General features: G+C 42.0%; 1 protein-coding gene across 5 annotated transcripts in view; it reads left to right on the plus strand.

The window, feature by feature from the left end:
- The window catches only part of OXNAD1 (oxidoreductase NAD binding domain containing 1), a 40481-nt gene that overhangs the window by 14508 nt on the left and 8996 nt on the right, over positions 1 to 16977 (plus strand). For 4 of the 5 annotated variants that reach the window (XM_045503706.1, XM_045503708.1, XM_045503709.1 and 1 more), the window contains one exon: positions 8485 to 8591. The exons of the other annotated variant lie outside the window; for it this stretch is intronic. In XM_045503706.1, coding sequence (XP_045359662.1) covers positions 8485 to 8591 — 107 coding nt within the window. The remainder of the gene's footprint in view (positions 1 to 8484; positions 8592 to 16977) is intronic. 5 annotated transcript variants of the gene reach the window in all.

Below are 16977 nucleotides of genomic sequence, written 5' to 3' on the forward strand. Positions count from 1 at the left end.
TTTTGAGTGCCTGCTGTGTGCCCAGCCCTGTTCTAGGGGCAGGAAATACAACAGTGCATGAAGCAGGTAAAGCCCCTGCTGTCTGTGGAGCTTCATTCTGGTGCAGATAAGCCAGAGAATGTCGGATGTGATATATCCTTAAAGTAATAAAACGGTAATTGTGTCATGGGAGGCAAGAATGGCTGGGGACGGGGGTGCTGTTTTAAATTGGTGTGTAACATTGGAACCAAGACAAGAGGAAAAGAGCCAGCCATGTGCACAGCATCTCTGGCAGAGGAACAGACAAGAGCCAAGGCCTTGAGGCAGGACTAGCTTGAGATGCTCAGAGGAAGGTAGTAGGATGAGAGGTAGGCAGGGCCCAGGTTGTATAAACTATTATGGCCTTGTGCAGGGAGTTGGGATTTTATTCTAAAGGGGATGGAAATTTTATTTTATTTATTTTAGAGGGAGAGAGAGAGTACAAGTCGGGGAGAGAGGCAGAGGGAGAGAGAGAATCTTAAGCAGGCACTACGCTCAGTGTGGAGCCCAACTTGGGGCTTGATCCCAGGACCCTGGGATCATGACCTGAGCAGAAATGAAGAGTCAGATGTTCAGCTGACAGCCACTCAGATGCCAGGGGTTGGGGGGGGGGGGGGATGGAAGGTTTTAAGCAGGGAAATGACATATGATTTACATTTTAAATGGGCCATCTATTTGCTTGGTAGGACACTGGGCTTTTGTTGTGGTTTGACACCAGTTGGAAGCTATTGACACAGTCCCAGGAGGGGTGATGGTGGCTTAGAGTAGGGTGGTAGGGATGGAGAACAGTGGGCGGATCTAACAGGGGTAGGGCTGATGGCATTCACAGATTTGCGTTGGGGGCTGGGTGCAGTTAGTAAGAGGAGAAGAAACCAAGAGATATCTAGCTCTGGGATTTGAATAATCCAGGTAGATAATGATGGAGAAGAACAAGGGAGGGAAATAAAGTGCTTGATTTTGGAATAATCTGAGGTGGGAGGGTGGAATGTGGGTAGAGTTACAGATAAGACAAGATTAGCCTTGAGTTTTATCACCTATCAACTGTTGAATGTGGGTCATGTTTATAATGGAGATTCATTATACTATTTCTATTAGTTTTGTATATGTTTAAGTTTTCCATAATAATACAAAGGAAGAAACTTGGGGAGATAAAAGAGTTTCGTGTTGGATGTGTTGTTTGAAATGGAAATTGAAATCAGCAGTTGGGTATGTGAGTTTGGAGTTCACTGCTGGAATTAATAGGTTGTAAACCATGTAGAGAGTGGGGGAAGAAGGCCTGGAACTCAGCCCTGGGGTGTGTCAACATTTAGAGGTGAAGCAGAAGAGGAAAGGGCCAGCGAGGCCTGAGGGAAATCAGCAGGGTGTTGGTGAACCCAGGAGAAAGTGTTTCAAAGGCGGAGTGGCCAACTGTGCTGAACTCTGCTGAGACGTCACCGGATTTAGCAAAATGGATGGTTGGTGACCAGAATGACTGGTAATACATTGCTGAGAGTGAAAGCCTGACTAGACTGTGCTGAAGAGAGAATGGGAGATAAGAAATTGGAGCCAGGGCCACATATAATTTTTGAAAATGTTTTATGTGAATGGGAACAGATCAATGACGAGACAGTTGGATTAAGGGAGAGGATTGTTTTGTTTATATTTTGAGAAGCAGCAAAGCACAGTGGCCAGGTGTCTGGATTTGAATCTCTGTTTTGCCACTTACGAGCCCTGGGACCTCAGTTTTCTCATATGTAAAATGGGAATGATGATGATAATACCTGCTTACTAGGGTTGTTGTGAAGAATGAATGAGTGTATGTGAAGTGCCTGGCAGATGGTAAGTTACACACAGGTGTTTGCAGCTGACGTGAGGTGGAAGATTCGAGTGCTCGCGTGTGTCTAACAGAGAGGGCCAAAGGGGGTGATGTATGCTGGAGAAGGCAGAGAGGAAACTCAGCCCAAGTGGACAGGGTAGCCTTTGGTGGGAGCAAGGAGAGTCCATTTGTCATGCCAGGACCTGGTGTTGACAGAAGTTGTCACTTGACAGAAATTTGTGATCTTTCCTTTTCAGCAAATCACTTCAGTAAAACCGCTTTCTTCTAGTTAGATTCCTATTCATCAGATTGGTTTTCTGCCACAATTTAAGTAATATCTCTGGACCTTGATCTCCTCATGTGTGAAGTGATGCACTATTTTTTTCATGTTTATTTATTTTGAGAAAGAGAAAGAGAGAATCCCAAGCAGGCTGCATGCTGTCAGGACAAGGTCTGACATGGGGCTCAGTCTCATGAACCTGTGAGATCATGACCTGAGCTGAAATCAAGAGTCAGACGCTTAGCCAACCGAGCCATCCAGACACCCCAAAATGATGTTCTATTTTGAATAATGACTGAATTTTCCTTTGACTCTGAAATTCTCTATGCCCTAACTGTATTTTTGTTTAAAGTTATCTCTAATCCTGGCTTTGTCTAAATTTTTAAGCCAGCAAACGAATGAATGGGAGTAAACAGAGGAAGCCAGTCAGGTTTCCCACAGAAAGACCTATTTCCTGCGCAGAGACTTTTGCAGCAGCAATAACATTAAAATATCCTACATAAAACCAGTTTTTAAAATCAGTATGATGGAATTTCCTTTTAGATGCTGACCCCGTCAAACCATTAAAAATGTGTGCTAGTAAAAGTTGGCAAATGCATTGTTATTTTATTGAACAGTAGAAGAGTCTAAATATTATTTTATGGAAAACTTCATTTCCTGCCATGTGTTTTAACTTAGGACATGGCTAGTTGAGCCGTTAGTTGTGAAACCTTTTGATCCATTAAGCATGAGAACAAGTACAAATGTTAAAACATATAGTTTCCCCATCATGTTTTGCTTATTCATAAAAGTAGAGAAAGCGGTATATAACACAGGCCATGATTATAGTCCTTAATTATATGAAACTAGCTTCAGAGTAAAATAAAGATGTGGCTTTCAAAAGGATAGTGCTAATGTTTTTAATCTGCATTACTAGAAATCTTTATAAAGTATGTGGATTCGCATTAGTTGAATAAAATAAAGTGTTAATAGGAAGGCACATCTTTAAAAACTCACGAATCGTGCAACGTATTTTGCGTGACCAGATACAGCAGTTTTGCCCAGATTATTAGGACTTATAGCAACAGGTGTATTACTGTTTGTATTAATTGCAACAGACATAAAGCATCTGGGAACATTTTTGGTCATAGAGACTATCTACATGAAAACAGGACCTTTCAGTAGAAAGTATAACTTCTTTCCTTTCTTCACTGAATTTTATATTTGAACATTAGCAAGTTAGTGGTGATTTCATTTTGTACATTCTAGCATTTGACTGTGAGGCATGCTCACCTTGCAGCTGAAATTCTGTACACACCCCCCTGCCTCCGCCCTTGATTATGAATGTTGGTTTCCCTGCCACCAGGTGACTGTTTAGGGTGTGTTTCAAGCTTATATATGTCTAGTTTTATCAGTGAATCTGATAGATGCCAGTTAAAAGGAAAGAATCTAGCTCTTGGCTATGTTTTTACAGATTATAATATTAAAAGAAAATAATGTTTATAAAATAAACATTTTTTCGGTAAATCTGAAAAAAAAAAATGAGCATAATACTGTAATGGGGAGTCCTGTGGTGATTCCTAATAGTTGTTTTTGTAATAAGATATTTAAAATTGTGTGGCAAACAAAGGAAGATTCCTTGTTCTAGTGAAGAAATCCCTGTCTTCCCTTACTTCTCTCACAGTTTTAAACATGAATCTCGATTTTCTATAGTGGTTACCCCTGCCTCCTTCATCCCTTTTCTTTTTAAACAACAAAAGGCCCCTGAACTTCTACTAGTTTTTGTTCAGGAAACCAATTTTAAGTGACTTTAAGTTAGAGTTTTCATGTATTTTGCAAATAGTTGCTGAGTCTTACTGTGTGTTGGGCCCTGTGCTTGATCTAGGGAGTATCAGGTATAGATTCTACCCTACACCTGACCTCAGGAGGCTTGTGGTCTTGTGTGATGGAAGAGATGTGTTCATGAATTCTTACAGTTACATCAGTATGTGCAAAGTGTGATAAGAAGATGGAAACATTTTATTGGTAGAGTAGAGAGGCTGGGGAAAAGCAGGAAAACCTCAGACAGGGGTTAGGCTTTGAGCAGGGCCTGGAAAGGTGGGCAGGAGGTTGACAGAGCTGAGAGGTGCCTGCCCAATGACTCAGGCAGGCTTTGGGGAGGCAGGCAAATGTCAGGCACCTTTGGGGACCAGCAAATTATCCAGTTTGGCTGGTAAACACTAGCATAGGGATAGAGGAGGGCTTAAGCTACAAAGGCCTTTTAGCATTTTTTTTTTTTTTTTTGAGTTGAGTATTAGCCCCTGAAGGTTTTTGAGATGGAGAATAACTTGGTGAGGTCAGAATATTAGCAGTATTTACCTGTTGGCTGCTTTGAGAGAGACAGGAAGGAGTCTAAGGCAGCAGTTCACGTGAGAAGAAATTCTTGGCTGAGGATGCTGGTGGGTGAGCACAGGGAGGAAAAGACATGAGCTGAATTCATGGAACTTGTTCATGGTAGGGACAGAACGCCTAGAAGAGACTCATAGATTCTGTGTGTGTGTGTGTATGTGTGTGTGTGCGCGCGCATATGTGTGTACCAGTTGAAAATGGATTTGACTGTCTTGCATCCAAGATGAGCCCTGACTAGAAATCCTGATGATGGAAAGCAGCCATTCTGTAGGGTGCCCTGAGGGCAGAAGCCTCTTTCTCCATCTGCCTCTTCAGTGCCAGGCAGCACATGCTCAAGAAATGCCTGTAGAAGGGATGAATATTGTAGATTTAGTTGGACACATAAGTGAGTTTACCCTTGGGATGGGACTAACAAGTGATGAAGGGCCAAGCACAGCTAGGTTTGAAGCCAGACTCGGCCACTCCTGACTGATCCTGAGCAAGCTGCTACACCTTTCTGTTTCCTTATGTACAGAATAGAGGGTAAGAACACCATCTGTTGGGATATAATATGATTATTCATATTGACTGAATGAATTGGTGTACATGAGACATCTAAGCCTGTACCTGGAATACATCTGAGATAAATGCCCCTCAGACATTGGCTGCTATTACTCACAGGGGAGTGTAGATGTGGGCCTGATTGCCAGCAAAGTAATGAGGAGTTGGGGTGGGGGTTAGTAGCTTTGGGAATGCCTGACAGCCTTGGCCGAGAGATAGGAGAGGGGGTGGGAGTGAGGCAGTTTAGACAGAGTGCCCAGTGGGGAAGGGCAAGGAAGAAAGGTAAAGGAGCAAGGCCCGGGTTGGAGAGGCAGGAGGGGACCCTGTAGAAGAGTTCAATGTCAGCTATCCCAGGCAGAAGAATGTTTCAGGATGGAAGGGAAGTAAAAAGTATCAAAATCAGGGGCATCTGGGTGGCTCAGGTCATGATCTCGTGGTTCACCAGTTTGAGCCCCGCATCGGGCTTTCTGCTGACAGCTCTGAGGCTGGAGCCTGCCTCACACTCTGTGTCTCCCTCTCTCTCTGTCCCTCCCCCACTCATACTCTGTCTCTCTCTCTCTCTCAAAAATAAGTAGCACATTAAAAAAAAAAATTTAAAAAGTGTCAAAATCATAGAGCTCAGAGAGGGCAAGAACTGAGCCTGGACATTTGAGTTCATTTGTTCAGGCAGACATCATTAGAAGCTGTTGCTAGAGAACAGAAGCTGAGTTACCTGTGTTTACCGAGTGTCTCAGAAGATTCTGTCAGATAAGGAAGTATCAGAGGCAGAGATTAAAGGCCAAATTTCTAAAGTTGCTTGAAGACAATATGGCTTTTTTAAAGCTTATTTATTCTGAGAGAGAGAGAGAGAGAGACAGCGAGCTGTGGGGCCTGAACCCACAAACCATGAGATCATGACCCACTCTGAAATCAAGAGTCGGATGCTTAACTGACTTAGCCACCCAAGTGCCCCCACTATGGCTTTTTAAGTTTGTTCTAGCAAATAGCTAGGATGGGTACAAAGGCCACTGTACTTCACAGGTTCTTCTCGTCCTCTATGAGAATAGGCCCCCTGGGGGTGTGCAGTGCTCATTCTGCAAGGTCCTACGTGGAAAGCACTGGTATGGTGGCATATATAACAATAAGAGAATAAAATGTAATGTATAATGTAATAAATAAATACTAGTAAGCTAATTATAATGAATGCCGTGAGATACGTTGTAACAGACACTTAATGAGTACTTATTATGAACCAGCAGCATTATAAGTGCTTTGCACGTATGATCTCATTTAATCACCAGCAGCTCTGAGGTACAGGTGTTGTTGACCTTATTTTATAACCAAGAGGGGCTGGGTAATGTGCGCAGGGTCACACGGTTGGTAAGTGCGTGCTGGGGCCGGGATTATATACCCGGCAGTGTGGTTACAGAGCATGTGCTGTTAGCAGCCACACTAGGCTGCTTCCTTTTATTTTGGAAGGCAGATGGCGTTAGGTGTCCTGCCTGATGAACAGGAGGTCTAGAGAGAGGAACTGTGGCCCTGAAGGAAGGGGCTGGTGGGAGTGGGGGAGCACTGGTTCGGAGAGGATGGGCAAGACTAGGATCAGAAACTCGGGGAGATGGTCAGTGTGGAAACTGACCTACTTGCTCTCAGGGCGGGGAGAAGGAGGACTGGCAAAAATCCAGAGGAACAGAGGCAAGAGATTTTATGGGAGCAGGAGAAAGATAAGACATTTTCAGAGATATTTTGAGTCGGTGAGGGAGACCACCATCCATCTGGAGAATTTTGCGGTGGGTTTTTAAGAATTGCTTCCCACTGGTAATTTGATTAAACCTAGTCCTATGGGAGAAAGGGGTTGAGGGGGAGCAGTGTTAGGGTGTGAGGTTCATTGATTGACCTTGACAGCTTTCCAAGGCACCCTTTAGTGGAGCCGTGAAACTAACACCATCCAAGGAGAATGACTGTATTTTGGTCACCTGCTACTGCTTTGATTTGCTTCTAGAAGTGGAGTTGAATGGCAGTAGGAGGTTGAGGAAAGAGTCATGTTGTCTTTTTTGTGACAAGATGTTCTGAAGATGTCATGTGAAGATGTCTCAGATTTCAGGAGGAAGAAAAACCCAAAGGTGGAAGAAACAAAGAATGAAGGAAGCAGAGGCATTTTTGAACTCGAGAGCTGCTGAGGTGTGGATGACACTGAGGAGTGCCTGGCTCAGACCTTACAGTTTTCTAGAAACCAGATATGTTGTTTAGGATAGTGCTTCTCAAACTCTCTGTAGCGAGGAGCTATTTTTGATATTGTTCTAAGGCTGTGGACTGTTTATATTTTGGCAAATATCAACAGTGAATTAGAAAAAATAAATTACAAATCATAGGGAATACAAACCCAATTTGTTGTCTATTATTAGATTCAACAGACTCTGTGAAATTGCTAAAAATAAGTTGCTAAGTGCTTGTAATTTCTGAAATTAGCTTGTCATGGACTTCTTACAGGCTCAGAACAAACATAGGCCCGTAGCTGACAGTGGGTTTCACTTTGTGTATGTTGTCTGACCGAGAATTTAGACACCAGGCAGATGGTTCACAGGGTTCCAGTTCCCCAAGCTCTTTCCAGATTATCCAGCCTGGTGCATGGAATATACTAGACACTCAACAAGTAAACACTTGTTAAACAGCCCCTTTAAGAGATGATTTTGAAATGTGTGGGTGGCTCGGTTAAGCACCTGACTTCAGTTCAGGTCATGATCTCGCAGTTTGCAGGTTCAAGCCCTGCATTGGCCTCTGTGTTATTAGCGCGGAGCCTGCTTTGGATCCTCTGTCTCCCTCTCTCTTTGCCTCTCCCCCACTCTCTCTCAAAAATAAACATTTAAAAAAAATTTTTTTAACATTTATTTATTTTTGAGACAGAGAGAGAGAGAGAGCATGAACAGGGGAGGGTGAGAGAAAGAGGGAGACACAGAATCTGAAACAGGCTCCAGGCTCTGAGCTGTCAGCACAGAGCCCGACGCGGGGCTCGAACCCACGGACCGCGAGATCCGTATTCTGCTGAATTTGTGGGGCCCCTGGGTGGCTCAGTCGGTCAAGCTCCCACCTCTTGATTTCGGCTCAGGTCATGATCTCAGGGTTGTGAGATCGAGCCCTGTGTCAGGCTCAGCTTGGAGTGTGGAACCTGCTTGGGATTCTCTCTCTCTCCCCCTCTCTCTCTGCTCCTCCCCCACTGTGTCCTCTCTCTGTCTCAAAATAATAAACTTTAAAAAAGAGAGCTGATTTTTATATGCAGTATAAAATTTGAATAGTTTGAATGCAAGTCTCTCAAAAATAAGATAACTAAAATTTGTTGACCTGGTGGTAGGCAGCATTTTAAAGCAAAGTGCTCTTTCCCTTGTTTTGCAGTTTACAAAAACCACATCTTTGTAGATTTCAAGAAACCTTAGTTACCAGAAAGCCATAGTTTGTTCCTCACGTGTGTACGCACTAACCTCAGCCACAGTTCATCTTTTGTCTCTAGGTCGTGTCGGCCGCTAAGGTTTGTGGGGCTGCTGCTGAGTCGCCATCAGTGAAAAGGCTCCACCTGCTTGTTGCTGATAAAGAATTTTCTTTTAAAGCTGGCCAGTGGTAAGTGGCTTCTCTCTTTCCTTGGTGTTTTGTGTTCAAGGAGTTGCCATCAAATAGCAGGGCTTAGTTTTTCTTCTGGAAAGGACTACATTGGCTGGCTGTTTCTCCTGAGGAGTAGGAATTCTAGACCATCCCCGTTCAAGGGGAGCCTCCTTTTGGCATGGAGAGAGAATCTGATTCATTTCCTTGCCTCGGAGCTCACCTTGGTTTTGAGCCCTTGACCTTCTCAGTCATGTATGAAAATTGCTGCCTTGAGTTTTGTAGATTGAAACAAAGCAGTTAGTTCTGAGCCAGGGACCTGACATCTCTGATAATTATGCTCTTCAGGAATGGTCGCTATAATAGAATGCACTGGAATAATCTAATCTGCTTGAGTTATTTGTTGCTGGAGATTGATACATTTTAAAAAATTAGCCTTTGTGTCAAATACAGAGTAAACACAGCAGTCTGAAAAGGAGAATACCCAGTTATGTCACAGAGCTGACCACCTTCTTTACTGAATTCCCGTATCACTTGTCTGAGTTGAGTTTAAGTATTTTGCTGAATTTATTACCAGGATCCCCCAACCAGGCCCAGCCTGCATCACACTCCTGATTCTGTCCGATTTGACACCAAGGACCAGTCAGAATACAGACAGGGTGGACAGCCCAGCTGTCCCACCGTTCCTGTGAATGGCCTCCCTGAGTTGCAATTCAAGTTGAGTTGTAAATAAAGCAACTTGTATTTCCTTAGGAAAGGTGTGTTTGGGTGTATGTTTCCTTTATTTAAATAAAGCATTCATTTCTAAGTGAATTTCTGGCATGTCAATCTTGGTAGTCTTTCTTAGGAGTCACTTGACTAATTTTGGCAGTCCATCTGGAAATGTGGTTTTGTTAGAAGGAGGATGTGTGATAATAGCAAGTGTGCTAATAGCAAGAGTTAGCAGTCTTGTGTTCATAGTTTGCCTTTGAATTTAGAACTAGAAAACAAGATGCTGATTGCCATAATTTGCGTTTGTGAGGCAATTTACTGCAATCTTAGCACATGTTCGGTGATGCATATTAAATGCATTTGGGCTGTTTTAGGGGGGCGGGCAACATTTTTACCCTTCAAAAATAGTTAAGCAGTTATTACATTGAAAAGTGGAGACTTTAATTGTGATGATCTGTCTTTCCACATTCCCCTTTCCGTGGAAGTGTTTGGGTCCTGCGCACAGCATTGTCTCTGTGTCTTCAACACTGAATTGCACCAAGACTCCCGATTAGAGAAGCCTGTACGTTGGTTTGTAATGTTGCGACCTTGATGTACCTGCACATGTATTAGCACTTGCAACTGTAGTCACCTGATAAGAAAAATACCATCATTCCCTAGTGATATGTGTAGAAATAGGATTCCCTTGTGATCCTCAAGATAAAATCTTTCAAGTTTGGTGTTCTATGTCCCATACCAATGAATGGATTTGGTAATCTCACTGATGTCAGAATTGGTTTTAGAATGTGCCCAGACAGACTCCTGTTTCAGAAGACAGACATAGGGGTGGTCATCTCCGACTATTTAGTATTGATCTTTCCCTGTCACGGGGCCATCAGCACTCATTCCCATCATCTGAACCTTAGATTGCTCCCTTGGGGCATCCGGGTGGCTCAGTCGGTTGAGCGTCTGACTTCGGCCCAGGTCATGATCTTCTAGTTTGTGAGTTCGAGCCCCGTGTCAGGCTCTGGGCTGATAGCTCAGACCCTGGAGGCTGCTTTGGATTCTGTGTCTCCCTCTCTCTCTGCCCCTCCCCGGCTAGCACTCTCTCTCTCTCAAAAATAAACATTAAAAACAATTAAAAAATAAAATAAAACATTTCTCCCTTACTACTGACTTATTATATGGTTCTGGAGGTTGTAAGTTTCTTTGGATATTTTATTTCTTGGTTACAGAAGGGCCATTTGCTTAGGTTGGCGATGCCTGTGTCTTCGGTGCTGTTGCTGGGATGGCATGTGCTCTGTGCTCTCTTAGATCAGCAGCTCGGTAGTAACCTCCATGTGGCATTTTGGGGAAGAGGGCAAGGATCTAGGAGAGAGGGAGTGTGGGCGTGGCTGCCATGCAGTCTGTGAAGTTAGGATTATCAGAGTGGAGTACTGCTAGAGATAAGGTAGAGGATTGCCCCTGGGCTTATCTTTGGGGTCAGAGATTGGGTCACGATCGATCCCACGTCTCTGAATTCTTGACCACTGGCCTTCTCTGATGCCTGCCAAACAGGGACGCTCTAGACCTGCCTTTAAATAAATAAATGAATGCTCTGGAGCTTTGGGCACAGGTCTCCAGGTAGACACTTTAATATAGACCAGAGATCAGCCTCTGAGGCTCTTCTGTGCTACACTGTGTTCTGGTTGAACCTTCCAGAGGGGACTAATTCCTTTTGGGAAACCAGTTCCAAGAACTCAAGTAATCCAATCTACAGAGAAAGGCCAAAAGAGGGCACTCCCTCAAAACCATTGCTCACTGGAGCAGGACTAAACCTTTTCGGCTTCTGTCACTAGTAGATCTACTGCCTAGTAGCTAGGTGAGTCCCATTCTTGACCTTCTCAAAAGTCCTCCTTCCTGATGGTAGAAACATGGGGATTCTCTCTTGGGGCTGGAGTGTGCCACCAACGGTCTCCGTGTCACGTGTGACTGCCTGAAGTTGGCAGAGTCAGTGTTCCTTGTGGCACTCACTGCTGTGGGCCGGGTCTGTCCTCTGAGGGAGGCTGTATCTCAGCGTCACATGCCTACTGCTCTGGAGACCACGTGATTCACATGCTGGCTTTTCTAGCTCTGTGATGTGGGTAGTTCCTTCTTTCTCTGGGCTTCAGTTTCCATGTCTTTAAAGAGGGAATAGTAATATTCCTATGTCTTGGGATATGTCGGGTGTTTAATACAATGCCTCATGTTTAACTTTATTAGTTTGTTTTTGCTTTTTGTTATAGCCAGTGTTTCACTCAGTCAGTTAGATTATCTATCTGTGTTGGTGAGACCCAGGGGACAGATTCCAATTCTTTGTTCCCTGGCTGGTTTCCCTGCTGTTGTTCGATAGAGCAGCAGGCCAAGTAGGAGTAGGTAAGTGTGCATCTCCACTATGATGATGCCCCTCCTGCCACAGTCAGTACTCATTCCACGCTTGGGCTTGCAAGGACCAAGGGAAAGCAAGGCCAAAGCATTTTAGGAAAGAGAAAGGTGTCTGTGACTTCATATAAGGTAACAAAAGTTTTCATGCTTGAAAGTGACTAAGTGAAGGACACAGACACCAAGAAGAAACAGATGAGAGGAGTGAGGTTAGAGAAATAGGACTACACCCCACCCCTCTAGCAGGGCTGCTGCCTTGTAGACAGTATAGAACCTAAATGGCAGTGTTTGGCAGCCCTGACTCTTACATGACCACACATAGAAAGTGCTCCATTCCTTGGTGTCATTGTTCAGACTGTGTCTTTGCCCACGCTTGTCTGGTGAGTGCTGTGTGTCTTTTAAGACTCCTCTGAAGTCTTTATTAATCCCTCCACCCCTGGTAGAATTGACTACTACTTCCATTACGTGCCCCCACCCCCACCCCCCCGCCAAACAGAGTTTTAAAAAATAAAATAGTGGCTTTATTAGTATTTTCCTGATAAAAACAAGATCACGTATGTTGGAGCTAAGAAGAAATCTATGCTAAGTGCAGGTACTTCCAGACTGGCCTTAAATGACGAGCATTTTCTCTCTCCCAAGCAGATTTTCTCATAGCCCATGTAATTATGTTTATCTGTTGATTTTCCTCCCATTAGGGTGAGTTTATTGAGGGCAGGAATCAAGACATACTTGCATCTTTACATCCAACACTGGCCACAGTGCCTGTACATGGTAAGCAGGTGCTGTCTGTGGTGTTTGCACAAGGGATGAGGGAGGGGCTCCAAGTACTCAAGCTGAGGACTAAAGAGTTTTAGGACCTCATGGTGAAGCATTGACATTTGGTCACAGTTTGCGTGCCAGGTATGTGCAGGGCACTGGGGCTGCATCTGTGGGCAGGACAGGGCTTCCTGGTGTGTCACAGTTGGATATGGACATGTGGCTTCACTACATAAAGAATTAGGCTCTTTCTCCCAGTTCTTCTATACTCGCTCATATAGAGTAGGTGCCTCAACTCTTGGCTTCAAGAATGCTAATCTTGGAAAGGGCGTGTTTTATGAAATAATGTATTGTGCATATTCTCTTAAATCCATTCAGATAAAGTTTTTATGTCATTTGAATTCTATAGTATTTAATGAAGGTGTCCCTTTTTAAAAAGATTGGTTTCCAAAGTTACTAGAGGATTCCCTGTCATTCACCTGAGAGAATGGTCTGATCAACATCGAGCAGCAGAGGGCGCTGTAGTTCAGGAGATGAAGCAGCAAACCTAGCTCATTGATTTACTTATTGTTTTGAACATGGAAGCTGTGGAGATAACTATTAAACCTCTTCTCTGAAAGCAAGCAACAACTGTATTAATAAATATTAACTACAATCTTTAGATTTATATCTTGCCTGAAATGAAGAGGAAATAAAAGTATTGATGGGAAAGAATCAAGTGAATAGAGAAAAAAATAGGCTAGGGACTTTTTCTGGAGCACTTCCAATCCAGAACTGGTTTTTAAAGATTATAAAAAATGTCCGGATATTTAAGGCCAGAGATCAGAAGAGAACATATTTTAAGGTCATAGATCATATCAGTAGAGAACATAGTGTACCTTTCATGTAAGCCTACTGGTAGGAAAATAACTGGGGGAATAATGATACTTTGGCTCTTTGAGGGCTGAGAAACTTCTAGATTAGATGTTTGTTTTCTAGACATTGGGATGCGAATTTTTTTGTGGTTCCAGGTTCTAAGAAATTTTTCTTTCCTTGGTATGTAACTAGCTTTGTTGTATTGCCTAGAAGCCCCACCAAAAAAGGTTTTCTACGGCATAGAAGTATCTAAGGCTTAAAACTTGGAAGAGTTCTAGACTATAGCAGTATGGTTAGAAGAAAAGACACCATAAGATTTTTGGAACTTAGAAGGTCACATCAGCATTTTAATTTGTCAAATGCCAGTGAAAGACTTTTTGTTGCTCTTTTTTTTTTTTTACACTTTTAAAAAACTGGCTTATTGGGATATACTCTACATATCATAAAATTCACCCATTTAAAGTATACAATTCAGAGGTGCCTGGGTGGTTCAGTTGGTTAAATGTCCGACTCTTGATGTTGGCTCAGATCATGATCTCACGGTTTGTGAGATCGAGCCCCACTTTGGGTTTGGTGTTGACAGTGTGGAGCCTGCTTAGGATTCTGTCTCTTCTCTCCTTCTGCCCTTCTGCCGCTTGCATGTGCACATGCTAGCTCTCGCTCTCTCTCTCTCTCTCTCTCAAGATAAATGAATAAACTTAAAAAAAGTACTCTTTAAAGTGTACAATTCAGTGGTTTGTACTACATTCACAGAACTGTGCAGCCATCAACAGAACAAAATTTTACAACATTCTCATCATCCCCAAAAGAAACCCTATACTGCTTATCATTCACTCCCTGTCCTCACCTGCTTAACTGCTCTACTTTCTGTCTTTATGGATTTGCCAGTCTGGGTATTTCATATCAATGGAATTATACAATAGGTGGTCTTTTTGGTGGCTGGCTTCTTTCTCTTAACACGATTTTAATGTTCATCTATGTTGTGGCATGTCTCAGTGCTTCATTCTCTTGTGGATGTACCTCATTTTGTTTATACATTCATCAATTGACGAAAATTCAGATTGTTTTCCCTCTTAGGCTATTACCAGTAATGCTGCCATGCATATTCATGTGCGTGTTTTTGATTGGGCATATATTTTCATTTCTCGTGGGTATTTAAGAGTGGAGTTATTGGTCATATGGTAACTCTGACATTTTGAGTCACTGCCAAAGTGTTTTCCAAAGTGGCTGCACCATTTTACGTCCCCACCAGTAGTGTGTAAGGGTCCCAGGTTCTCAGGATCCTCTCTAATACTTTTGTCTTTCTGATTAGCCATCGATCCTAGTGAGTGTGAAGTGATAGCTCTTGTGATTTTGATTTGCATTTTCCTAATAACTAATGATGCTGAGCATCTTTTTATGTGCTTATTTGCCATTTATGTATTTTCTTTGGAGAAATGTTATACCAATCCTTTGCCCATTTTTAAGAGTTCTTTATGTGTTCTGTGTCAAAGTCCCTTATCAGACATATGATTTAAAAATATTTTCTCCCATTCTGTGTGTTGTCCTTTAACTTGATAGTATCATTTGTAGCACAAAGTATTTAATTTTGTTGCAGTCTAGTTTCATCATTTTTTCTTTAAAATGTTTGGTATCGTATCTTAGTAACTATTGCCACAAAGAGTTATTCCTATGTGAGTCTTCTAAGAGTTTATAATTTTTGCTCTTACCTTTAAGCCTGTGACCCATTTTCAGTTAATTTTTGTATATGGTGTGAGGTAGGGGTCCAGCTTCATTCTCTTTACATGTGGATATCCAGTTGTTCCAGCACCAGTCATTTAAAAGATGATTCTTTTGCCATTGAATTGTGTTGATCTCTTGTCAGAAGTGAGTTGACCGTATATTTAAGAGTTCACTTCTAGACTTTCAATTCTTTACCATTGATCTATGTACCTGTCCTTATGTCGGTACTACAGTATCTTCATTTCTGTAGCTTAATAGTAAATTTTGAAATCAGAAGTTGTGAGTCCTCCAAATTTGTACTTCTTTTTCCAGATTGTTTTGATGATTCTGGATTCCTTGAATTTCCACATTAATTTTATGATTAACTTGCCAATTTCTGCAAAGAAACCAGCTGGGGTTTTTGATAGGTATTGCACACACTGAATCTGTAGATCAATTTGGAGAGTATTGCCATCTTAACATTATCGAGTCTTCCAATCCATGAATGTTAGATGTCTTCTTATATTTATATATTCTTTGAATTTTCCCCATAATGTTTTGTAGTGCAATGGTGTGCAATGCTTACACTTTTTTTTGTTAAATTTATTCCCAGTTGTTTTATTCTTTTTTATGCTATTATAAATAGAATTATTTTTCTTAAAAAAACTTTTAATGTTTATTTATTTTTGAGAAAGAGAGAGAGCGTGAGCGGGGTAGGGACAGAGAGAGAGGGAGACACAGAATCTGAAATAGGCTCCAGACTCTGAGCTGTCAGCACAGAGCCCAATGTGGGGCTTGAACTCACGAACCATGAAATCATGACCTGAGCCGAAGTCGGACACTTAACCAAATGAGCTCCCCAGGCGCCCCAGAATTATTTTTCTTAATTTCACATTTAGATTGCTAACTGCTAGTGTATGGAAATACAGTTGATTTTTTTTTTTAATGCTTATTTTTGAGAGAGAGAGCATGCACAGGGTAGGGGCAGAGAGAGAGAGAATCCCAAGTAGTCTCCAGGTTGTCAGCGCAGAGCCTGATGCAGGGCTCCATCTCACGAACTATGAGATCATGACCTGAGCCGAAATTAAGATTCAGATGCTTAACAGACTGAGCCACCCAGGCACCGCTACAATTGATTTTTGCTAGTCTTGTATCCTGCAACATTATTTGAAGTTGCTTATTATAATACCTTTATAGTAGGTTCCTTAGGATTTTTTATATACAACATCATGTCATCTGTAGCTTCTTTATTTCATTTTCTTGCTTAATTGCCTTGGCTAGAACCTCTAGTACAATGTTGAAAAGAAGTGGTAAGAGCAAACATCCTTGTCTTGTTTCTGTTTTTAGAGGAGAAACTTTCAGCTTTTCAACGTGAAATGTTGGATATTTTGTAGATGTCCTTTATTAGATTGAGGAAGCTCCCATTTATTCCCAGTTTGTTGAATATTTCTATTATGTAAGTCTCTTGAATATTGTCAAATTCCTTTTCTGCATCTATTAAGATGGTACCTGGGTTTTTCAGATGTTAAACCAACCTAGTATTCCTGGGATTTTTGGGTCCATATTCACAAGGGATATTCATCTGTAGTTTCTTTTCTTGTTATATACCTTTGTCTGATTTGGGTAGCAGGGTAATATTAGCCTTATAGAATGAACTTGGAAGTGTTCTTTTCTGTTCTTTGGAAGAGTTTGTGAAAGATTAGTGTTCTTTAAATGTTTGGTAGAATTCACCCATTGTGCCATCTGGACCTATCCTTTTCTTTCTAGGAAGTTTTGAAATTACTAATTCAATTTATTTGCTTGTTAAGGATCTGTTCAGATTTCCTGTTTCTTCTTGAGTCCAATTTGGGAGTTTCTGTCTTTCTAGGACTATACCCATTTCACCTAAGCTATCTAAATTTTTGTCATCCAGTTGTTCATAGAGTTCCTTTATATCTTTTTTATTTTTGTAAGGTTGGTGATGATGTCCTTTTTTCCATTCTTGGTTTTATTCATTTTATCTTTT

This window comes from Leopardus geoffroyi, chromosome C2 (assembly GCF_018350155.1).
Source record: "Leopardus geoffroyi isolate Oge1 chromosome C2, O.geoffroyi_Oge1_pat1.0, whole genome shotgun sequence".
Taxonomy (NCBI): domain Eukaryota; kingdom Metazoa; phylum Chordata; class Mammalia; order Carnivora; family Felidae; genus Leopardus; species Leopardus geoffroyi.